Source organism: Leishmania braziliensis, chromosome 27, assembly GCF_000002845.2.
Source record: "Leishmania braziliensis MHOM/BR/75/M2904 complete genome, chromosome 27".
NCBI classification, from domain to species: domain Eukaryota; phylum Euglenozoa; class Kinetoplastea; order Trypanosomatida; family Trypanosomatidae; genus Leishmania; species Leishmania braziliensis.
The window spans coordinates 660845-685369 of NC_009319.2; the positions used below are offsets into that span (position 1 = coordinate 660845).

Sequence of the window (24525 nt, forward strand, 5' to 3'; positions counted from 1 at the left end):
GCGAACTGCGTCTCTCTTTCTTTATTTCTCCCCCCCCCCTCCTGTTGGGCCGTCCTAGGGTACTCTCACAGGTGGTTTGCTCCCTTTTTCTTGCGGGAGCGGTTGATTTGTCGGCGTCGTGGGTGCCTCTGCGGAAGCTGAGCTCTGCTCGCGTATGGGTCCCTTCTCGTGTCTAGACTGTTGCACACTTCACGCCGGAGTCTGTACGCGATTCCGCTTGAAACAAAAGGCGTTCGGACGATGTTCGAAACTAACAGAGGAAAACGAAGCTAAAGCGCATCACCTCAAAACATACCACAGTGCAGCTGACTTCAGCTCATGGAGCCACTCTTTAGCAAAGCAGTGCATGTGCTCGCACTCAAGGTGTTGCCGAGTTGCCTCTACAGCACCACACTGCTGCCTCTCTGAAGGTGTGATATGGCGACACGAGTACTATACATGCTGAATCAGTCCGAGGAGGGAGACTAGAAACAGAGGGGCGGAGAGACTGTGGGATGAGAGAGAGAGTCATGTTGTTATTGGTGGGATGATTGCGTGCATTCAGCGCGAAACACGGATCCGCTCTCGCCTCGCGCCCTTTAGTTGCCGAGGGATACCGCAGGTCGCCTATCCTTTTTTTTTCTGCCCAAGTCGCCCATTTCCTCCCAATACTCACCCTCTCGTCGTTCCTTCTCTTCGTCCGCTCCCCCACCCCTCCCCCGTGGTTGCGTCGGCGGCATGTGCTCGCTTCAACCTCATCATCCCCCCGTGCTGTGTGCTGCTTTATTATGTCCTCTCTTGCATTTGTTATCTTGCCTTGAAGTGCAGACGCGCGCCATCCTCACTCACATAGTAGGTGGACCCACCTCAGCTCTCGGACTCGCCCCCCTCTCTTTGGCTCTCCCTCACCATGACCGCGTCTGCTGCTTCTCCTTTTGCGGTCCATCTGGACCACTTTCGGCTGCTGGACGCGGGGAGGGATACTACCAATGCAGCCCCATCCTCGGCGCCGCTGACGGCGCCGCTTTTCTTCTCTCTCACCATCCGCTTTCAACGAAGTGATGAGGCCGACCTTGCGCCGCTCATCACCGCTTTGGGCGTCTCCGTCGACTTTGTGGCGGATGTGGCATCGGCGAAACAGACGCTGACCTTGTTACCGCCCACCCCTGTCAGTGGTCCTCAGTCACGATTGAATTCCACCACGCCAAACGGCGCCTTTTTGACGGCGGCCAGCGCGTCGGACTCATCGGCATCTCCCTTCAATTTTTTAGCGGACGCTCCACTAAACAGCGCTGATGATGCTGCACCCGGCGCGGTGTATCAGCTGATCGTGTACTTGCGAGATTTTCACGCATTGGGAGAAGTGCAGTTGAAGCACTTGCTCCAGGTGAGCATGATGCGTGTCCGGCTGACGCATCTCGGCCCCGGCAAGAGCATCGCGGAAAGCGACTCGAGTGATTCACGCACAGAGGAGTGCTTGGCGGCGTGGAACGTCATTTGGCGGGTGCGCTGCAACCCACAGAATGAAAAAGAGCTGATACGCACGGTGCTAGACCCACTCGCGTAGCGAGGCAAGCCACCCAAAGTCATTATCAGTCCTGTGGGTGATTATCTTCAGGCGGTCGTAGGCGCGTTGATGGCTGTGCACAGTCAGAAATGACGATGGAGCATCTTCACCCCATCACTTCTACGGCTGTTGGGCACATGCGCATGCACCCGAAAACACAACAAAACAGACAAAAAAGAAGAACGAGCCGAAGTCGGCGCTCGTCAGAGGCCTGCCTGTGCGTCGGTGGAGTGGCGCTTTTCCCTCCTGTCCCTTTTATGCACGGAGTGCCGCGCCCGCTTGTGCGTCAGCGACCCTCTTTCGACTTCTTCCACGTCACATCATCTTCGGCTCTACGAGGAACACGAGTCCCCACTGTCCCTCTCTCCTCTTGTCTTGCCCGTGCTCTCTTCACTTTCTTTGGTGCCTTCTCCCACAATTGATGCGATGTCTTCCGCGTACGCTGATGGCGACATCTGCTGTGCTCGGCTGGCCCCAACTCCGCCTATCACATCACTCCTCCCCCTCCCCCTCCGCTTCCGCTTTCGATTTGGCACAAAGTCAATAAAAAGTGTCCTTCAGCTTTATCGAAAGAACCCCCTTGTCTTTCTCGCAGCCACGCCTCGCTGACCCCAGCTATTCCACGCCACCTCTTTACACCCACCTCCCACCCCACAACAACTGCGTCAGCATCATGTTCCTCGGTGGCTTCGTGCCGCGCCGCTTTACGCAGCTCAACCGCGATCCGTGGTGGATGTTCTTTATCTTCTCGGTTGGCGCTTGGATTGGTGAGTATCCGGCAATGCAGATCAAGTACAACGCCCGCGACTTGGTGCTAGACCCCCACCGCTACGTGTGGTCGCACCTGGACGACCACCACTAAGGCAGTCAAGCAGCTCCTGACCATGCGTACTCTCTCCCTTTCTTGCAGCCCTACCTCACGTCTCTTCTCATTGTGTAGGCCGCCATTGTCCTCACCTGGACTGCGTGAATGGGGCACTGAGGAGTTGACGAAGATGGCGGTGTGGTGAGCCGTTAAGGGAGACATGGCAGACGTCCACAGGTGCGTGTGCTGGAGCTGCTGTAGTGCTCAGCCCACCACCACCACCACCAACCAACCCTCCCTGAAGGGCATTCTCATGATAAATCAGCAGTTCGTAGCTTCTCTTTTGACCTCAGTTCCCATAACGGAAAGGTAAGGAAAAAAAAACATGCGCGCTCACACACACACACACACAATGAGGAGGAGGAGGAGACGTAGACGGCTGGTACACTTCTTTGGCGTACTGGCACTTCACTGAGTAGACACCAGCAGCGAACACATCAGGGGACAAACGGAAAAAGGCACGCGCAAACTTCACTGCAGCACCGCCGTCGTGTCTGTTCGGATCGTCACAGTAGACCCGAGCGGCCTCGGGTCTTTCCCAGGCTGATTGTGCCGACGCAGCTTCCCGCTCGCAGCCTCCTGCCTCCCCCTTCCTTTTTTCGTTTGGCTGAAGAAGAGGATAAAAAAGTGGGCTTCACAAAGGCGCTGAGATCGGTAAGGAGACGTGATGAGTTGCCAATGGCTCTGCCCGGGGTCTTTCCTTAAGGCGGCCCTCGATGCTCTCTGAAGTGAAAGCTACGGACGGGGGCGATGGCAAAAGGGACCTTTTCCGCTCCCCCACCACCACCACCACCACCAGTGTCGGTCTGCAACTCATTCCCTGCTGTGCCAGCCTGTGTCCAGTGCGACGTGGATCGCTTGTTCTGTTCCTTTCTCGTTGTCCCTCCTACTCCACTCGCCCTCCCCGCCGCTCTGGCTCCTTTTTTTTGCTGCTCATGCCCCCCCCTCTGACCCACCCTCTCTCTGTGTTGCGGCATAACCTCAACACCCCTGTCTTGTGCGGTTCATCTACGCTGGTTGCCCCCTTCTTTCTGCTACCGTGATCCACAATCACCACCACCACATAACACATCACCCTCGTGCACGCGCATACCTTCGTACGTGGCGCACAAAACAAACCTCCTCCCACCTCTCTGGCGCATCACGGCATCCTCTATCACGCTAATCATTCGCTAGATCTTCCTCTCTCAACCGTCTCGCTACCTACTCTCCTTCTCACAGCCACTACTTACTCCACTCATCTTCTTCGCATCTTCTCTACCCGCCCCCTTCCCCCACATCCCCAACAGTACCCCTTCCACCGTATCCAAACATGGTTGTTGCTCTCAAGAAGGCTTCCGCGAAGAAGGCCGGCGCGAAGAGGGTCGCTTCCAAGGCTGCTCGCTCGAAGAGGGTGACAAAGAAGGCCGCGCCGAAGAAGAAGGCGGCGAAGAGGGTGGCAAAGAAGGCCGCGCCGAAGAAGAAGGCGGGCGCAAAGAAGGCCGTTGCCAAGAAGTAGACCGGGGAGTGCAGAGGTCGACACACGTCGCTGTTAGCGACTGTTTCAGCGTTTGTTTTTCTTGCTGGCTGCGGCTGCTTCTCTTCCTCTCCCGCCTCGCTGACACGTAGGGGAGCGATTAGGGGATTGCCTCTGCGCACAGAGTCATCATACGTGTACGCTTGGAACACTGATGTGTGCCATTTCGCCTTCTGTGTGGGTATACTCTCTCCCGCATCTTTTCTCGTTCTTTTTTGGGGGTTTCATATTTTCATTCGGTCAAACTCATAGAGACTATTTCCCCTCCCCCCTCCTCTCTTTCTCTCTTTCTTTCTGTTTTGTTTGTATCTTCTTGGTGGGGGCCTTGTTTCTGCGCTTACTGTGTGTACGCTTCTCTGCCACGATTCATTCGTGTACCACTTCTTTGTTTCGTGTACGCTGGGCGTGTTTCTCGCTCATTTACCCCCCCCCCTCCTCCTCCTCCTCCTCCCCCCTCTGTCTCTCTCTCTCTCTCTCGTCTCGGTTTGTGAAGGCATATAACGTGTGCTGTGCGGCTGATGTTCCTCTATCGCGTGCTTTTCTTCCTCACGTCTGCCTACTTGCCCCCCGTGTGTGTCTGTTGAGGTGTGTCTGTTGAGGTGTCGATGTAATGTGCGGTGTGTGGGTGGGCATGTGTGTGTGGGTGTGGTTGTCTGTGTGTCTGTGCGTCCCACCTTATGGTGGTGGATGTCAGCTGCGCTGAACGCATTAAAAAGCGGACTCGAACAGACACGCGCCTGCACACGGAGATGCGCCAACGAACGAACGAAAAAAAAAAAAAGAAGGGGAAAAGAAGGAAACGAAAACGTTGGAGAACCGCGGCAAGACCCACATGGAGTCCAACTTCCACATTTTGAATGCATCATTGCCGTCCCTCTCCTCTTCCTTCCGCACCCACCCTCCATCGCCTTGTCTTCCCCATCCTCCCCACTCTCTCGTTTCCTCGTTGGCATTTGGCTCCTCCTCCCTGCCTTTCCACCTCCCCTCCCCACCAATGGCTCCCTTCACCTCCCTCGCACCTTTGATTTCCCTCCGCCTTTTTTTTCCCCCTTCTTCGCTCACGATGTACGCCCCCGTTTGCTCCATTTTTCTTTTTTTTTTGCCGCGGGTGGTGCGTTGAGGCAAGACGACGAAAGTAAAATCCAAAACAAAGTGCGTTAGGAGGAGGCGCGGAACCCCAAAAAAAAAACACAAAGAGGGCAATACGACAAGAGAGAGGGAGAGAGAGAGAGGAGGGAGAGAACAAAGACGACGACGACGACGACGGGCGCATGAGGGGAGTGTGTACTTGTATGACTGCCACTTTTTTTTTTTTTTCAATGTTTTTGTGTCTCCTGTATCTCTATTTTCTCCATCGAGACCTCTTGTGAGAATGCCCACGATTTGTTCGCTTTATGCCCTGCGATCGTCCTTGGCGACCCCTTGTCCTACGCTCCTCATCATTTCTTCCTCTTCCGGGTACAATGTGAGCGCGCGGGACTGGATGTCCAGCCGTGTGTCGTGTGTGCCTTCATAGGATTGCGGCTCATGCCTGTACCTCGCTCCGGATGTGAAGACGCCAGTAGAGAAAACAAAAAAGAAAACGTACGACGATTGTGAAGACGGAAATCGAGCATGGGCAAGAAGGCAAAGCAAAAAGCGTGGTATAGCTGCTCGTGCACCTGTGGGCGAGCACGCGCACTCATGAATTGAAGTGCACACAAGCACACAGTTCTCAAGGCCGCTCTTGCGCATAAGCGAGAGTAATCGTCGTGTTTCACGAGGGCAGCCTTGCGTTCCCTCAGCATCTCGGAGAGGTCGTGATGCCTGGACAGAGATACGCGTGGGCGTAAGGGGTCTTGTATACCTTTCTCCCTGTCCGTGCACGTGTTCATTCACTTGGGGCTGGGCGCTGTAGCGGCATGGAGCAACGGTGTGCGGGCCCCCCTCATCTGACAGATTTCGCGTGTACGTATGCGTGTGTGTGTGTGTGTGTGTGTTTGTTTTGAAAGCCCCACGCCGTGCACCTCGCACCCTCCCTCCCCCCTTTAACACCAGGAATTAACCTTCATGCTGACTTCGTCATCACACTCATCCTTCATGGCTAACCTCTCTCTAAACCGTCACGTGCGCTTCTCTCTCTCTTCGATGTGCGGTGCGCGCGACGCCTCTGTCTCTCCCTTACGTGACATCAAACTCGCTTTGTGTAGATGCGCACTTGTGCTTCGTGGCGTCGCTTTTCTTCTGCTCTCTCCTCTGCCTTCACTCCCTTTCAGCTGCAGTTCGGAGAATAACTATGAGCCCCTCTCACACCATCACCACAACCAGACCCACACCGACGTAATTATTTACACGCACACAACAGCACAATCTCCAGCTGGTGTTTTTTTTTTTTGCAGGCTTTGTTGCGCCCTCTTTCCATCAGCTCGCCGCCACTTGTGATTTTCCGCTCAGTACACTACCACCTTTGTGTATGTCTCGGTCTTTTTCTCTACCCCCTCTCCCCCATCCTCAGCAGTACCCTTTCCCTCGTATCCACCAATAGCCGCTGCTCCACATGCAGCGATAAAGAACCGCACAGTGAGGAAGCCCAGTGCTTCCTCCTCACCCCCCACCCCCACGGCGCCTGCGATGTAGAGGATGTCAAAGGGGGCGTCGTGTTACCTCAATTTATCCGCCTTTTCGACGCCAATCAAAGCGAAAGCACAACAAATATATATGTGCGGAGCTGAGGTCTCAGCACACCCACACACACAGAGAAGCGTGGGTATATCGATGGACGTCAAACAAGCAGAGAGAGATAGGCAAGATGAAGCACAAGCCGTGTGTCGTACTGTGCTGCTCTGCTTCCGAGTTAGGCAGAAACGCTGGATGGGTGCTCGTCATTATCAGTAAGCAAAAAACGACGGCTTCATCCTTCTTGGTTGGGATGTTGCTAAAACGTCAGGTTAGCCGCAAAGGCGGCCGTGCGAGTGAGCAGGGTAGTCTAGGTTTCCCCAATTGTGCTGTGTCTTCTTCGCAGTCTCATGCGTTGTCCGTGTCCTCGCACCTCTCTCTCCTTGCATCCTCTTTCCCTCCCCCTCCCTTCACACTATTCGCTCTTTTCCCTCTATCGATGACCATTGGCTGTTTTCTGCGCTGATTTTGTTGATTGGTGTGTGTGTGGGGGGGGGGGGGGGGCGAATGCACCACCTTGTTGTATCGCACTGAGCCTCGCTTCCTCTTTTCTCTCTCCTCTTACCTTCCTTGCACTCCCCGCGGGCTTTTGCCGGTGATGTAACTGCATCCCTGCCTCGCGCGCGCGCTCTGCTCGTGTCTGTATGTTTGCTTTCCTTCTTCTTCTATGCTTCTCTATTTCATTCTTTTAGGGTGAGTGGGTCTGCTCTGTGAGCAGGAAGCGGAAGAGGGAAAGGGAAAGGCGCGCGCTGGAGGTGAAGGAGGGAGGAGAGGTCGAAAAAAATGGTCAAACACAATCAAAAGGTAAGTAAAGTGCTCTCTCCCTCTCTCAGGTGGCCGTGCCGAGCAGACCAACCGATCGCTCCGGTCTCTTTTCCCCTCTTTAAATGCGTATGTGCTTGCTTGGCTTGTACCAGGCACCCATCGTAGTCACCTCACGCCCACACCTACACCCACCCACGCATGCACGCACAGTGCTCACAGTACAGCCCTGCAGGAAGTTGCGAGCAAAAAAAAGCCGAAGAGGCCAATGTCCACATGTAAGCACTCAATTGAAAGAACGGCTCGCTTGCGCCCACGGTAGAGACACTCGCCAGCGAGAACGCGGGGGTGGGGTGGCGGGCCTGGTGGTGCAGCCCAATGCTGAGCAACGAGGACGCAGATTCTCTACTTTCGCCTGAATAGGTCCTCACCTGGCTTGGCAGTTCTCTTCTGCAGAGTGGTAATTTGTGTAGCCACTCCTTACCGCAGCGCAGCCTCCTTTTCTTTGGGTTGTTTTCACCCCCCCCCTTTGTGCGACGATCATGGAAGAGCACTGCCGGGCACTCACTCATGCATGTAGACGCTCGGGGGGGGGGGGGGGGACTGTCATGAACGCAGCGAGTCTGTCTTTTTAGCCCTCACTCTTTACTTCGTGATGTTCCTCCTCCTCCTCCTCTCTCTCTCGTTCTCTCATGCCCAGCCATACTCCTTCACGTGCACCATTTCGCTCGCCTACGACAGTTGTTTCCGCAGAGAGCTAAGCTTCATCCATCCGTTTTACCTCCCTCTTCCACTTCTCAAGCGATCACACCGACTAGCCAAGCGTCACTTCTCCCACCACCAAAGTAAAAAAGATCGGTAAGAGGCGCGAAGAGGGCTGTTCCTACGCCCCCCCCCCGCCCCTCCCGAAAAGAAAGCGAAATCCACCGGCGCATCCCTTCGATACTACGACAGCTGCACTCCGAGATACGCGCTGACTTTTACTGACACATCTGTAGCCCCTCCCCCTTCCCTCCGAAGGGTAACAAGGAAAACAAAGCCGCAATAGATACCGGAAGAGAGAGTGATCACTCTCTCTTTCCGCTTTGCGCATCACCCGGACCTGCTCTCTTCCTCCCGCGAATCTCTCTTTACTTAAAGAGCCGTTAGCGGTGCCTCACAGCTGTGCCTTTCTCTTTTCCTACCCCCCCCCCCCAAACCTTCGTTGTCGTCATCAAACCCCCGGCCCCAAGTCGCCTCATCGTCAAGCCGTCGCTTTTTGTGTTTTCGTTTCTCACAGAGGAACGGGAAAAAAAAAGAAATTTTCATAGCGAAACGAAAAGGCTCACGCACGGATCCCTTTTTTTCCTCACCGTCAACTCCTTGAGCAGGAATCTATCGAAGAGAAAAAAAAAAGGCGGGGGGAAACTGTTTGATCCTGCGTGTTGGAAGGACAGTGTCGCGCAGCTCAACAAGTCCTGCGCATTTCAACGCGTTGTTTATCAGGTCTCCTGGTTCCCAGTCACTGCCTTCACCGCCAACCCCCCTAGCTTTTGTTTCGTGCAACCGTGTGGCACACCCACAGAGATAAGCGTGCATACAGCTCCCCCCCCCCAATACGCACAGCCACACGTGCACTTGTGCAAGCATAATTCATCATCGCACAGTATCCCCTTCCCTGTTGTTCTTTCCCCCCTCCACTAACGTTAGGGTGTTGTTACTGTATAGCTCACGGGCATTTCTGGCGACGTTTTATTTATTTACTTCTCTCCTCCTCCTCCTCCTTGATCACCGCTCCTCTGCTCGCCTTCTCCCTCCCTCTCCCTCCTTCCTCGCTCGCCTGCCCGCCCTCTCTCTCTCTCCTCGTGTTTCGGTGGCTAAGGTGCCTCTTTTCCTCGTTTTTCGTCTCGCGTTTGCTGTCATCGTCGTGTCTGCCCTTTTTGTTCGTCTCTTTTGTGGCTGTGTCTCTTCCTCGCTTTGTGCGCGCTAGCCGTGGGTGAGGGGAGGGGAGTTACTTCGCCGACACTTTTGTGGTTGATTTTTCTCCTTTTTTGCGCTACACGCACACACACACACACACAGGCAGGAGAGGAAGTGCGAAGGAAGAAGAGACGAAAAGGAGAAGGTGGTAAACACAAAGTAGCCGCAGCCGTCTCCTGCAGGAACCCGTACAGGCCCGCCGATACGGACAAACATACGCGCTACCGCTCATTTCACCTACTCACGAGTTGTCTCTCTCTCTCTTTTTTTCATTCACCTTTTCTGTTACTCTCTCTCTCTCTGCATATTCTTGGGTAATTTTGACCTTTTTCTCCTTCCTCCCTCAGTATTTATGTTCTTTATTTCTTTGGACTCTCTCTCTCTCTGTTTGTGTCAGTCTCTGTGCTTTCTATTTAGCTCTCTCTCCCTTTCGCGCATTCTCTACGCTAGCGGTGGTGACGGTGGTGTTCAAAGTGCGTGTTTATGTTTAGGTTTGTGTGTGTGGGTGTGTGGGTGTGCCACAGATAACAGAAGTTGCGTCCTTTGGAGTATCGCTCTCACTCGTACTTCCTCATCGCCTCTCTCTCTCTCGCCCTTTTGCATCCTCTCTCTTCATCTCAGCGAGTGTGTGCTCTTGTCTCTCTTACTGTGTGCGTCTTCGTTGTAGACCGCTCGCTCTCGCTCTCGCTCTCTCTCTCTTTCCGGTCTTTTACTGGTCCACGCCTCCCACAGGCAGTCACTCATTGGGGTTCTTTGACTTTTCTCCTCTTGTACGTTGGTGCTCCTCTTCTCTCTTCTGCGTGCGTCGGCTTCGCTTGTTTGTTTGTTTCGCTTTCGTGGGTGCGCGCACGCGTGTGTGAATTATTTCCCTAACGCCTCTTTTTCTGTTATCGCTCCATCGGTGCGAACTTGTCTGTTCCCCTCCGCGTCCGCACCTGCAGCTGCTTGACGAGTGGACTCGCTTTGCCGTTTCTTTTTGTTCTTCTACCACTGTGGTGAAAGGACTCAACCGCCGCAGATCACCCTGACTGGAGGACATCTCCTTACGCCCCCTCCCCCTCCCGCGCTCCCCAAACACACGCACTTTTCGGGCTACGGCATGTCAGCTCCATCTTCCGCTCCTCCTCACAAAATGACGAACCTGCATAAGCTGCAGCGTGCCTGGACGCTCTGGTACGATAGTCCATCGACGTACAACACGGAAAACTGGGAGATGTCCTTGGTGCCCATTATGACCGTGCGCTCCGTGGAGGAGTTCTTCGTTATGCTCCGGTACATGAAGCCTCTTCACGCCCTGCGCACCTCCTCGCAGTACCACTTCTTCCAGGAAGGTGTGAAGCCCATGTGGGAGGACCCGGTAAACAAGAAGGGTGGAAAGCTCTGGGTGAACCTTGATATCACCAGCTCCAATGGTCGGAGCAGTAACAACTCCAGCAGCGCTGCAGCAGCCGATGGCAGCGCGGCGGAGGCCAAGACTGACCTTGATAAGGCATGGGAGAATGTTCTGATGGCCACTGTAGGCGAATATCTTGACTGCGTAGAGAAGAAGGACGCATCAGCGGAGCCGTTCGTGACGGGTATTGTCATGTCGAAGCGTAAATACCACAACCGTCTCGCCGTGTGGGTGAGCGATGCATCAGCAACGGACAAGATCGAGGTGCTGAAGAAGGCGCTAACAAAGGAGGCGAGCTTGGCGCCGATTGCATCCATTGTCTTCACAAAGCACGGCGAGGCTTCTTAGCAATGTGGATGTTTGTGTAAGTATGTGTCTGGACGGGCCACCTTTCTGTGGTCGATGCTTGCTTGTTTACTTTTTGTGGTGGTGTTGTCTACATGGTTTTTTAAAGGGAAAAAAAAAACTATTTTCTTGTCTGTTGTTATTTTGTCTTCTGATGTTTCACTCACTCTATGGCGTGTTGCCGATGGTTGTCGTTTTCGGCGTTGATGCCAACGACCCCCCTCCCTCTCTCGTTTTGTAGTTGTGCGTGTGTAAAGCTTGCTCGCCTGAAGCAGTGCGTCGACGCCTCTTTTTGTGTAGATCGGAGTGCTGTGGTGCACTTGGAGTCAGGGAGAGGGGGGAGAGATGCATAACGAGCAGCAGCGTCTCACAACCCTACGGAGGGCCATTACAGGACTGTAAGACGACAGACCAACCCCCTCTCTTCCCTCTACGCTCTCACCGACCATCTCCCAGATCCCTCCCTACTTCACTCATCTCTTTCTCTCCTCTCTGCTTTCCGATTTCTTTCCACCATGGACAGATGCCTGGATGGTATTTGTCTGTGTGTGTGTGTGTTCAGTCGCAGACTCTTTCTTTTCCTCTCGTTAGTACCGCAAGCTCGACGTAACCCCCGTCCTACCGCCCTGTGAGGCTCACCGGAGGTCTGCGCAGGTTACTCGAGCGAATGGTCTCGCGACAGGCCTGCGTGGCCATGTAGAAAACAAGATCCAACCTCAGTGGTCTTGCTTCCCCCCTCCCCGCTCCACTGTAGAGCCTCTGGACTTGCTCCTGCACAAAGCGGTGCAGCTCCAGTCCGGTGCCAAGGTAGGAAAAGTGCTTGTGGGCCACGCCCGGTGGTTCGGCTCACGGAACCACGCTGTTATCATCACGGTACTGAGCAAGTTGAACGTAGGCTCACACCTCGTACTTGTTGGGTAGTGGATGTCTGAGGCGGTCGCCCTGCCTGCGCTCGCTTTCACGAGGCGAAATCGAAGAGGACCAAATTTACTTGCGAGGCTCCTCAGGTCTCTGTCCGAGGCCCTCATCATTATTTGGGGTCGACGCACTGAGTCTGGAGCTCAGCAGGACACCCGGACTGCACCACGCCTCCTTTGCTGGTGACTTCCCATTCTTCTCGCCCTCCGCAGGCAAGCGTGTCATGCAAACCACACTGCAGCCCACCCTCTGGGGGGCCGAGCACGGGGCACTGGAGCACTTCGTGGAGCTGAGTTTCCCCCAAAGCGAAGGGCACACCCTTTGGTGCACGTCACCGCCACCAGCTGAAGCTCCCCGTGGCACGCCCGTGCCGGGAAGGGGAATCGCTACTCCCTCTTTCCCAGCATTGGCCCTCTAGCCAATGCGTGGTACTGGCCGGCACCTCGTAGAGGGCATCCAAGCAGCACTGCTCGACCTGCCAAGCTGAGGGCAATCTCTTCGCAGGAGTGAGGTCCATCAAAGAGCCACCCCAGCTCTTTCCCCAGGGCACTGATTGGATCAGAGCTACTCTGCGGCGCCACCGCGTGGTGGGATAGTGCTAGCAAGCACTGCGGGAGGGGTCCTTGAGTGCATTCACGCCAAAGCAGCCGCAATCGCAGTGGGAGCCGCAACAGACGCAGGCAGCGGGTACGTACTGAGAAGGGCGGATCCACTGCGCCTCGACGCCATAGTGCTTGTACACCGCACCCGCCTGCGTCCCTCCACAACCACTCAAGGAGGCTGCCTTCTGCACTTGCGGCGGGGAGGTGTAGACGCTGAATGACGGTGTGGTCATAATGCTTCGGCGGTTCTCACACGGGCGTGCAGGCGTCGACCCCTTCGGAGCACCACATCCGCACGCCTCCTCCATGCGCAGCGGTCGCGTACAATTGGGCCCATCGCTCCCCAGCGGGCTGCGGCGGGGTCTCTCGAGAGCGAGAAAAGGCGCGACGTGCGGGCAGCGCCCTCTACCCCTTTGCGAAGTCACCCTGCCCCACTGTGGACCAACGGTGCGGTACGAGCAGCCGCGATGCGCTTACAACAATAATACACTTGTAGGTGCAGCGACAAGAGGCTGCGGACCCCTTGCAGCTGCTGCGCTGAGTGCGAAGCAGCAGATCTGGGCTTTGCCCTGCTGCGAAGACAACTTCAGCAACCAAGGCACAGAAAAAAAACAAGCGTGGCTGGTGTTGCCGCATCACCCTCCCTCCTCATGGCGCTCAGCACGGGACCCTACAAGGATGGGGGGATGGCGTGCTGCGGCATCTCAGGACACAAAAGCTGGCGCCACTAGTCCGTCGTACTCTCCTCTTATTTCAGTTTGTCTTTGGTCACCGTGAGCTGGAGCACTATGGCGAAATCTATAAGCCGGCGGAATTGACAGCGGTAGGAGGCATCGGTGCCCACTGCATGAGTGGCTGGCTTGGTCATCGCTCCCGGAGGAGGCTAGGCCAGCATTCCCTATTACCCCCTACGATAGCAGCCACCGCTTCCGTCCTCGAGCAGGCCCCCGGTGCTGCGGCCCACTCGGATCGAGACGTGCGGTTCACCTGAGTCCGTCTGGCGCCCATTGCGCATCCGAAGAAGGGGCGAGGAAGGCCGAGAAGAGTCCGTTGGACGCGCGGTTTGATTCGACGGCAGGGCGTCTCGTCCGAGACGACTCGGGCTTCACCGTAGTGCAGCAGGGGTGGGTCAAAGCGGGCTCTATGCAGATCTTTGTAGACTTGTTCGTGGTAGAGGGAGATGCTGAGCAAAGGAGGCTCATCTCGTCTTGCCTGGAGCAGGGTTACGTAAGAGTTAAGCACATTGTTTTCTTGTAGGGTGCAGGGGGGAGCAAGAGCAGTTGTGAGAGCTGACGAGGGGAAGAGCCAGGGCGTCGAGATGGCAACGGCGAGCCGACAAGTCCCCAAGGTGACGAGGGAAAATGCCACTCCTCCCCCACATGACCAATGAACGCAAAGCCAACTAATAACGAGCTGGTTGGAGGCCAATACTTCTGTAAAGCGAGAACCCATGTACGTTTCGGGAGCATATTCGTCGGTGCGCCTCTTCAGCTGAAACTGCGTTCCGTCCGTGAGTTTTTCTGGACGTCTTAAGTGTTTTTAGGCACTTCAAACGCTTCCATTCAGATGTGCGTGAGCGGCGCGGCAGGATGTGCTGCGGTAGAACTGATGCACACATGATGATGATGGGGTGTGCGTCTCTCCACCTCTCTGACTGCTTCCTCTTGCGTTTGCTCGCCTATGGCAACCAGAAGACGCAAAGAAAAGAGGCAAATTAACCACAGACGCGTGTATGGGTGTGCGTGCTGGTGGAAAAAAAAGGAGCGCGTATATGACGTGTACGCTGCTGTGGATATCCCATCCTCCCTTGATATCGAAACACTGGATGATGGCAGGGGACGCCTCAGCGCGTGGCGTCTCAGGGGTCAGTATCCTCCCCTCCCCCACTCTGCGGTGTGGGGAAGCCAGGCAGCCCTCCTTCATCCCTGCCAATGCCGAACCGCTTCGGATGGTGGCAGCGTCGCATACCGACGACATTAGGGAAGTCAGAGCGGGGGTGGATCGCTGCTGATGTTGGCGGCCCGGTCCTGGATGGCGTTGCGTCGCAGCGGCCCGCGTCCGTGAACCCCCCTCCTCCCCCTGTGCCACCCATGTGATGGGCAGCGTGTCGGCGTGACTCGAACGTGTCTCGCCCGACCCTCGCTACGTACTAGTGTAAGGAGCCTGAGTGCCACCCCGAGGGATGCACCAGGTGGCGATCGGCGTGGTGGGAGGAGCGGCTGTGGGGTGGCCTGCGGAGCGCGGGGTGGGTGGAGTTCGAGGCTGGGGGGAGGGCGTGCTCGGATGACGGTGTCGGTGCGTTGCTGCACCGCGTGTGTCTACGGCTGCCGCGCACCACGCGCAATGTGGCCTGTGGTTGACTTGGTTGAGCTGCGTGCACTCATATGGTCCACGGCAGAATGGGCGTGCTGAACGAATACCGTGAACAACTCGTTCACGCCATTTTTTTTTTCCGGTGGCTCCACCCTCTCCCTTCCCCTGTGCGAGTCACGCTGGTGCGAGAGAGGGAGAAGAGAACGGAGCACAATGTGGGAATGCCCATTGGGAACTCGAAGCGCCGAGGCAGCTGTGCTCGGTGAGGTGAACGGCCCACCTCCCCTCCCCCTTCCTGTCCGCCTCAACACGTGCCCATGCGGCTCACTTGTGCGTTTGTCGTTGTCGTGGCTGTTCTCTCTCATGGTTGACGGCGCGGAAAGAGGAGCCACTCGTGCTTCTTTGCTCTCCTTGCCGGTCAGCGGAGGGGGAGGGGGGCGGCAAGCTTTTTCTGCTCTGCCCTGCGAGGAAATCCTCCAATACCACTTGCCCCTACTCACCTCCTCTCTCCTCTGCTGCTTCCCTGCCACCTCCCTTCCCACACCGCACCGCCGATGCCCATGCGACCACCCGTCCCTGCCCTTTCTCGTAGCCAACACAACAACACAAGCGAAGTCTCGCACGTTGAGTCTCCCACTGGAGGATCAGCTTAACCATGTCAACGACCGCTGTGCAAAGTGGGATTCCCCGGCATCCCAAAATCCTTACCTCCCAGGTTGTGACGACGGCGACTACTGCGGCGGCACCGGCTGGCGCCGTCACCCCGGCCGCCGCCCAAGCTGCACCGATGGCGCTTGTCACCCAAGAGCTGCTTCAGGTCGCTGAAGAACTTCGCGTCGTCGTGCCACGTGGCACCTGGCAGAGCTACGGCAGCGAGGAGGAAATCCGAAAGCAGAAAGACACGGACCGGGTCGGTGCTCCATCCATACCGAGTCGCCTACCTATCACAGTCCACTTCGAGATTGCGCGACAGGCCATTCTGCGTCACCGCACCTCGGCGCACAACGGCTACATCACAAAGGAAGCGAACGAGGACAGCCGCGACCTACGATCCGTCGACAACCCGCTTTACGAGGTGATGCGCGATGAAGTGGACACCGGCGTGCAGGCCGTCCCACGGCGAACGACTGCCTCCACGCAAACGCACCACGCCCGGCGTGTGAACGCGGTGGCGCAGGCGGAGCCGACTGTCGTGGATGCGTGCATCCGGCACGTGCCCCCGCCGAAGGAGGAGCAGCCGAATCTCCGCGCGTTTCTCGACAAGGTGCTCCCGCGCACGCTGCTCTGTCTGACGCAAAACTACCAGGTGCCGATCTACACTGACGACTTCCGAAACTTCAACGAGGACGACGCCGTCATCGCTACCCATGACGAGCTCGTCCTGATTGAGAAGGCAAACTACGTCCACAACTCTACCAAGGGGCGGAAGGTGAGCGGGGTGAGCTGGCGCAGCGGGCGGAGGCGCGACCACTTTGTGTGCGTCGCCTCGATCGCCTTGCAGACGTTGCCAGAGCGCCTGCAGGCTAATCGGCGGTGTGAAAGCAGCGTCTCCCTTGTGTGGGACTTGAATGACCCGATGCATCCCCGCTACTTGCTCGAGGCCCCGGAGGAAGTGCAGGTGCTTCACTTTCATCCAACTCGGCCCAGCTTGGTTGCCGGCGGTTCCCTCAATGGCCAGGTTTTTCTCTGGGATCTCAGCAAGGCCGACATAGTTAACTTCTTCTCCAACGCAAGCCAGCATCAGCAGTCGCAGAAGCCGCAATCCAATGCGGCGGCTGTCGGCGGTGGCAGCGAGGAGGCAGGAGAGTTCCGAGAGGTGAGCGAGGTGCCCCGCATGCCGGACAGTCTCAAGGGTATTAGCCTCGAGGTCGATGGAGATGTCCGGGTCCCTCGTCTGCAGCCGTCTCAGCAATCGCGCGTCGAGTTGTCGCACCAGGGCCCGGTGCATGACCTGCAGTGGCTGCCAGAGAAAATCGAGTTCGGCTTTGACGGCAAGCAGACAGTCGTGAACGAGACCCACCAATTTGCTACCCTCAGTGAAGACGGCACGATGCTTGTGTGGGACACGCGCCCGCAACACCTGCCGCAGGATAAGCTGCGCAAGATTAAGCATCAAAGCCGCACCAGCAGCAACGAGCAGCCATGGGTGCCACTGCTGCGCTATCAGCTGACAAAGCCCGACGGCACTGGTGAGATGCCGGGTTTCCGCTTCTTCTTCAACGGATGCAGTGTGGACGACTCTCCTTCCTATGCGGCTGTTGTCGCCAGCACTGACGGCGAACTTGGGTTCTGCTCCATGGTCGCTCAGCACGAGCGGCGATCCTCGATCGTTGTCCCCACTTTTGGGTACACGAAAGACACACGGTTTGTGCGGTCGGTGGTGCCGTCGGCACACGCCGGGCCCGTCTACTGCGTGGAGCGGCACCCGATCATTGGTGACGTCTATCTGACCTGCGGTGATGGCTGCTTCAAGGTTTGGCGCTATGGGCTGCTCATGCCACTGTACGAATGCCCGCAGAGGCCCGGAAATGTCATGTGCGCGGCGTGGTCTCCAGGCCGCCCCGGCCTCATTATCGTTGGCACGGGTAATGGAATGGTGGAGGTCTGGGACCTGCTCGACCGCAACCCCGAACCGATGCTGACACACCATCTTGTTCAGGACGCCATCACATCCATCGCCTTCCAGCCGTTGCCACACCGCGTGACACGTCGGTACACGCAGCAGCTGCTGCTTGGCACCAACCTCGGCTCTTTCCACTGGTATGTCCTGCCTCCAGCGTTGTCGCGCGCGTCCAATGGGGAGAAGAAGTACGTGCGCGCTATGCTTGAGCGCGAGACGCGGCGCGTCGCCTACTACGACTGGCGCTGGTCTGAACGGCAGTCTGAGATTGATCGCTTTGGCCTCCAAGGTGCAGCGGAACGTCTGCGCGGCACGATTGCGCAGACGGCGTCGAGTAACGGTGTGGCAGCGCTGCCCGGAAAAGAGAACGTTGACGCGACTGATTCCCTACTCGCCGAGCGTCGGCCAGTCAAGGAGGAGACAGACTTGGGGGATCTGAACAACCCGTACGCCCAGGACCCGCAGCGTGATGAAGAGTTCCTGGAGCTGGTGGAGAAGCTGCACCGGCAGGAACTTCAACGCATGGAGTCGGAGTCGACCGCCTGAGTCGCGCGAAGCAGCCGTGCAGCGTGCGGCCCCTCCCTCGTATCAGGCCTCCTTCTCCAGTGCTTGGCAAAGGAGCTCACAGTGGTCTTTGCTTTTTTTTTTCCCTTTGCCGTGGTGCCGGTGTGAGTCTGCGTGAGCGTGACTGGTGGTGCTGAGGTATTCGTGTAGCTCCTGCCTTCCCCACTGCGTTGGGAGAGGAGAGGGAGTGCTGCCGTGCGCACTACTGCCATGACGCACGGGCTGGGGTTTGCTGGCGATGTCTTCCAGCACCTCCATGCAGCCGCGTGCTTGTTTTGTGTTCTTCTTTGATCTCTTCCCCTTCCCTACTTTGGTGAGTGCGTCTGCGCGCTCGGGGCTGCCAAGCGTAGGACAGAGTCAAACGCCGCTTCCGTTGAATGTACATAGGTGTTCGGTCTCGCTTACTGCGCTGTGCGGTGACCTTTGAAAGGAAGACTAACGATGGTGGCGTGGATGTGCGTGTAATTGTTGGTATGCGCGTCTGTGATGTATTACAAGGACCATGCCGCTGCGTGCCATGCTACGACCTTCTTCTCTTGCCTGCACCTCTCACACTCCCCGCTCACTGCGCCTGCTTCACCACGTATGTTGTGTAGCGCAGCGCAGAAAACGAGAGAGGAGGGAGCAGGAGGAGAGTCCGAAGAGGGTGTCAATGGCGTGCAGCTCTCGAGCAAACGTAGAGATAGACATAACAAGCAAACAAGCACACACCCACATATATATGTGTGTATATATAGTCATCAAGAGATACACTTGAGGGAGTCGCTCAGCTCGTTGCTCAACCCATGAGATCAGCCGATAGGCAGCACTACTGCGCTTGACGGCAGTCAGGAGGGCTTCTGTATGTTTGTCCTTGTCCGCGCGTTACTTGTGCGACTATCCAGTCACGTTTCATCGCTACCGCGCACGCACCGTGACTTGGCACTGGGAGAAGAAATTTATGCCGCCTCCACGCCTATTGCACACAATCGACTCTCTCCACGGACTCAAGGGCTTCTTGTCGCGTATTAAGGCGGTTCTTTTCGTACTCGCTTGCTCTCTCTCTCTAACATCCTCCACTCTGTTTCTTTGCTTTACGCCCCTCGACTCACGGTCTCTCTAGCCCTTTCGTGCCGTCGTCGACCTCCATCATCATCACCGTAGGTAACCCTACTCAGGTAGTCGCCTGCGCCCACACGCTTACACACGCGCATCTAAAACCGCCTACCCACTCGTTTCGTTTTGTTCTTGGAACCAAGTCGTCGTTAGTTGTTGCCGGTCCACGTCATTCTTTCAGTGCCCTTTTTCGCTTTTTCCACCGGCTTTCATCGTTGCAGTTGCGTCCGCGTGTACGGACTTTCGCTCACCATCCCCCCAACCCAGCCCAACCCACACACACACACACACACGTACACTCACTCTTTCATTGTTGCTTCCCCACCCCTAATTTCTTTCCGAGTATTTCATCGCTTTTTGTGTGTGTGTGTGTTTGCGTGTGTGTATATTTTGCTTTTACTCTTTGTTCTCCCTCCCTCACCTCGCATTGGGTGACCTCAGCGCCTCTCCACCACGCGATTTGTCGCGTTTGATCGTCTACCACCTCTCTCCTGCCATCTCACGTGTGCTCTCTCTCTCTCTCTTCTCCTACACGCCAAGTTCTGCCCTCCTCCTCGTTCTTGTTCAATCGTCACGATGTCCGGCTCTGAGGCACTCACTCACTCACCGGATCGGTTTATCTTCTTACCATTCCGCCTCGGCGAGAAGGACATCCCGGACTGGTCGCTTTGCTCGCGCTACATCGCCACGAACCATGCGAGCAACAATACAACCACCGTCGATGACGCCATCAAGTCTATGGCGGCGTACCACAACACCATTGTGAAGGCATGCACCCTTTCTGACTCGAAGCAGACGCCGAACGAAAGTTTTATTAATCACACGCTGCTGCGCTACTGCCGCCTGGTGGCGCAAGCGCAGGCCCATCTGCCACTACACAGCGGACACGTGAGCAAAAACCTAAAATTTGTCTGGTATGACAGCTTCGATGACGGAACCAAGTATGAGAGTACGAATTCAAACTCGGAGCTGGTGAGCTGCGTGTACAACCTAGCCGCCTCGTACGCGTACGTGGCGGTGACGCAGGCCCACACAGGGTCTATGGAGGAAGTGAAGAGTGCGTACAAGCACTTTCAGAACGCGGCCGGTTACTACGAGATGGTCACCTCGATGTTGGACCGCCTGCCGCCAGACCAGCTGACCAAGGGTGACATGAAGCGAGACTCGCTGGCAATGCTCACTCGGCTGTGTCTCGCTCAGGCTCACCACTGCGGGTACCTCAAGGCGGAGGAGACGATGAAGGGAAAGCACGATGTACTGTCCAAGATTACGGTGGAGGCGGCGAAGCAATACGAGGACGTTCTCTCATCCTTCAAGAACTCGGTATGGCTGAAGAAGAGGGCGGCTAACGCAAAGGACGTCGAGGCCCACCTCGGAGCCAACGTCTGCATCTTCAAGGCGCGCGCACACCTTCACCTCGGCATCAAGAGCGAGGAAGAGGGCGAGATGGGTGAGGCCATCGCGCACTACCGAAAGGCAAAGGAGCACCTAATGAAGCTGCCTCGCATGACGACGCAATCGCTGACGGTGTGGGTCAACAGCATTGTCACCAGCGCCAACACAGTCGAGGAGAAGGCCGAGAAGGCAAATGCGTCTGTCTACTTTGCCCGCATCCCGAAAGATGTTCCGCAGCCAGAGGGGCTGCCGCGCTCGCTCGGCACCGCGACGGTGCACCCAGGCTTTGTGCGGTTTGTGTCAACACGCGAAGAGGACCCCTTTTTCGGAATCATTTCCGCGCACATCGCGAAGACAGTGAGCGCCTGGCGCGAGAAGCAGCGCAACCTCGTTCATGTCTGCACCACCGCCGCCGCCAACACGCGCAAGAGCACACAGACAAAGCTACAGACACTGGGGGTAGTGGCGGCCATACAGGCCATGTCCGGCGAGTTCCAGGGCCGCAACCGCGTGCCGGAGCCGCTGCGCTCAAACATTCTGAAGCTGCGCGAGGAGAACAAGACCCCGAGCGGTGCAACTTGCAGCGTGACCGACATTCTCATGAGCAGCGTGAGTGCGTGCAGTGAACTGTACCAGGCCGCCGAGAACAAGCTGAAGGAAGTGAGCGCGGAGCTGGAAAAGGACAGGGAGACAGATGGGCACTATGTGGAAGCTTACGGAGAGAAGATGTGGCGTGCCGTGCACCCCGTCTCCAACCAGACCCCGGACTACTGCACCATCTCGGCGGCCATCAGTGAGCACGAGAAGGGTCTGCAGCGGTGGCTCGTGAAGCCGTTCAACGAGGCGAAGATGATGATGGAGGAACACATAAGGAACATCGCCCGTCTGGATTGGCCGATTGCAGATTTGGACGCGCTGATGCCGTTTGTGGAAACCAAGGAGGCACGCCAGCAGTCAGGCAGGGTCATGGCGCTAGTGGAGAAGCTGAAGGAGTTAGTGGAGACGAGGGCACGCATCGAGAATGAGCAAGCAGAGGAAGAGAAGGTCCTGCAAGACAAGCTAGAGTCCGACGACTTGGTCTTCAGCATTTCCTCTGTCGAGTCAACGCAGCGTGACGCGATACTGACGAAGGCTTCCAAGGACATCTCGGACGCGATCGAGAAGGTGAACGAGAAGGTGCGGCAGGAGCGGGAACTCGTGCCCCAGGCCGAGGAGCTGATGGAGCAGATTGGCACTTTGCAGAGTACTGACCCTCTTGCTGTGGAAATACAGAAGGTATCTAACGGGCTCGAAAACGCCTGCTCCATCTATCAAGACCTCAAGAAGGACTTTGCTTGCGTTGTGCAGTACGGCACCAAGGCCATAGACGAGATTGAGGCCACTCTCAGAGAAGCCAAGTCCTACACAACGAGTCGCGAGCTTCAGGCACGGGAGGTGCAGAGTCGTCTGGATGCGCAGATTGCGGCGAAGATGAGCCAGATGCAGGACGTGGAGAGCCAAATCGCCGAATCACGGCGGCGTCAAGAAATGCTGCAGCAGCAGATTGCCTCGCTGCAACAACAGACGCAGCAGCAGCCCGCATACCAGTACCCACCGCCGTCCCTTCAGCAGCTACCACAGCAGCAGTACCCGCCGCCACAGCAGCAGCAGTACCCGCAGCACAGTCAACCAAATACCCCCGGCGCCGTCCGTGCCATATCAGTACCCTCCCCTGTCTATTCAGCAGGAGTCGCCTGCTCCGCCGTCGTACGATCAACTCAGCAGTACAGCTCCAATGCCGTCGGTGCAGCCACCACCCCCACAGCAGATGAGTGCGTACCCGTATCCAGTGCCACCGCTGCAGCAGCCTGTAAACTCTGCCTACCCCTCCTACAAACCGCCATACTCACTGTAGACAACGTACGCACATGGATCCCCTCAACCTTGCCTCAAGTGTGCATGCGTGAACACGCTCTGTCCACATGGCCCTTCGTACCTGATTCGCCTTGCGCATCGACATCTATTTTGCCATTGTACTTTATGTTCGTGTTGCACGCAGCCCTGATGACGGCTGGCCACCCCAACGCGTGTGGTATCCGGCCCAGTGCCCACTCTGTGGGGAAGACAGACACGCAGTCTACAGCCTGCCCTCGGGTATGCGGCCACGTGGGCACTTGGTGTCGATGGACACGTCTGGCCTGGCGCTGTGCGGACGAGACGTGTGGTCAGGGTAGCATTCGTACCAGCTCACCACGCCTCGCGTCGACGGCATAACACACACATACGCACGCACCCGCTGTGCTCTCTGTGCTAGCTGTGATGCTGATCGCAATCCTGGGCCTGGCCTGTGCTGCCTGCCGTGGAATGGCAGTGCGGCGGAACGACACCCAACACAGCTGGTCGGCCCGGTTCCTTGACAGAGCCGTGTGGTGCAGCAGAGGCATGGGCGAGCTGCGATTGGCTGCGCATCCCCGCTGACTTGTTGGCGGTAGGACGAGGAGCTGAGAAAAAGGAAAATATGCCTCTCTACTTAGTTGCTTGTGATCGACGCACGTCATTCAACGGCAGACGTGTGGAGGGATCATCTCTAAGGTCCTTCTCTGTTTTCCTTTGTTGTTGTCTTATCGCTCGTGTTCTCTTGCGTATTCGTGAGAGGAGAGGAATCAGGGGTGGGGGTGTCGCCCCCCATTTAACCTTGTCCCCGTCGCCGGCTGCGATTCTCTGCGAGTGGTGGGGTGTGTGAATATGTGTATATTTCTGGGACCTTGTGGTGGTACGCGCGTTGTGTCGGGTCGTCTTCGTTTGTTGCTTCTCACCTTCTGTGTTTCCTACGTCCGCACCAGGCGTTTTTCTTCTTCCTCCTCTCCCCTCTCTCCCTTTCCCTCTTTGCTCTGTCGATCGCCTGGTTGATGGTAGTTTATCCATCACGTGTCTGCATGTGGGCGCGTGTGCGTCTCGCGTTCTCTCGATTTGCTCTTTTCCACTTTGGCTTTGATTTGCTCAGCCCGTGTAACAAGTCACCAGCGCCATGTGCATGCCTCGTACTGCAGCTGACGGAGTGTCTCTCTCCATGGCCATCTGAGAGCCCTTCAAGCGCAACGCTCGAGCTCGTCTTCTTCCCATTCATCTTAACAATCCCTCTTTTCGGTGCGTGTGACACACACCAAGAGCACAACAGCTGGCCAGGGGGAGCGACGTGTTGCTTTTACTCTCTGCTTGATTGGAGACCTCCCCTCCTCCCCCCCCCCTTCTACCCCGCTCTGCACACACCGACCCACGCACGCCCCTCCTCCTCTTGTCCCACACCTCTATTTTGCTGTTGTTGTGCCTCGCTTCTTGCTTGCTGCTAGCGTTTGCCGTCCTTGATGTATGCGAATGGTCTCTTGACACCAACACGGAGTTGTCGTCTGTGTATATGTTTGGTGGTAGGTGATATCGACCCAAAGAGCTCTTTCTCATCCCTCCCTCCCCCTCCTTCCGTTGTATTACGTTCTCTGACGGCTCCTCATCGTCCTTGTTTAGGGCTGGGCTCTGCCGCACCAGCGCCATTACACCTCGTACCTCCCTTGCTCTTTTCGTTTCGTTGGGGTGGGAGGGACATGACGTTGTTTGGGTCACCTCTCGAGCGATACGCAACGAAAAAGCAGGCACATATACGTGTAGGAATGTGGCTTGGTTCACGTTCACATCAGCTGCAGGAGGAACATCACCATCTCTTCTCTGCACTCCCTCGCTGTGGTGGTGGTGGTTGCTGTTGCTCATTCTTGGTTAGCTGCGATGACTTGTGACTCTCTGTGCGCTTGTGTTTGCATGCCCTCTATTAGCTGCCCACTGTGGGCGGTGTCTTTCGCGTCTCTTCTCTGAATGAACGCTTGTTTGTTTTTGTTTGTTTGTTTTTTCATTTGTCATTCTTCTCTCTCCCTCTCTCTCTGTCTGTCTGTGTGTGGGTGTGTGTGTGTGTGTTGTTTTTCCCTCTCCAACGTCTCTCTTTCTCGCTT

General features: G+C 56.5%; 5 protein-coding genes across 5 annotated transcripts; all 5 read left to right on the forward strand.

Moving 5' to 3' along the window:
- Positions 1-889: 889 nt before the first annotated feature.
- On the forward strand, positions 890-1546 carry LBRM_27_1730 (conserved hypothetical protein; the record flags this gene model as incomplete). Its single annotated transcript, XM_001565880.1, has 1 exon — positions 890-1546. The coding sequence occupies one exon, from the start codon at positions 890-892 to the stop codon at positions 1544-1546; it is 657 nt and encodes a 218-aa protein (XP_001565930.1).
- A 2177-nt stretch (positions 1547-3723) lies between these two features.
- On the forward strand, positions 3724-3909 carry LBRM_27_1740 (ghistone H1 like; the record flags this gene model as incomplete). The annotated part of the gene is made up of 1 exon (XM_001565881.1): positions 3724-3909. One exon carries the CDS (start codon positions 3724-3726, stop codon positions 3907-3909), a length of 186 nt encoding a protein of 61 aa, XP_001565931.1.
- Positions 3910-10402: 6493 nt separating this feature from the next.
- On the forward strand, positions 10403-11044 carry LBRM_27_1750 (putative eukaryotic translation initiation factor eIF-4E; the record flags this gene model as incomplete). The annotated part of the gene is made up of 1 exon (XM_001565882.1): positions 10403-11044. One exon carries the CDS (start codon positions 10403-10405, stop codon positions 11042-11044), a length of 642 nt encoding a protein of 213 aa, XP_001565932.1.
- Positions 11045-15661: 4617 nt separating this feature from the next.
- On the forward strand, positions 15662-18040 carry LBRM_27_1760 (conserved hypothetical protein; the record flags this gene model as incomplete). Its single annotated transcript, XM_001565883.2, has 1 exon — positions 15662-18040. The coding sequence occupies one exon, from the start codon at positions 15662-15664 to the stop codon at positions 18038-18040; it is 2379 nt and encodes a 792-aa protein (XP_001565933.2).
- Positions 18041-19729: 1689 nt separating this feature from the next.
- Positions 19730-22801, forward strand: LBRM_27_1770 (conserved hypothetical protein; the record flags this gene model as incomplete). The annotated part of the gene is made up of 1 exon (XM_001565884.1): positions 19730-22801. One exon carries the CDS (start codon positions 19730-19732, stop codon positions 22799-22801), a length of 3072 nt encoding a protein of 1023 aa, XP_001565934.1.
- Positions 22802-24525: the final 1724 nt, after the last annotated feature.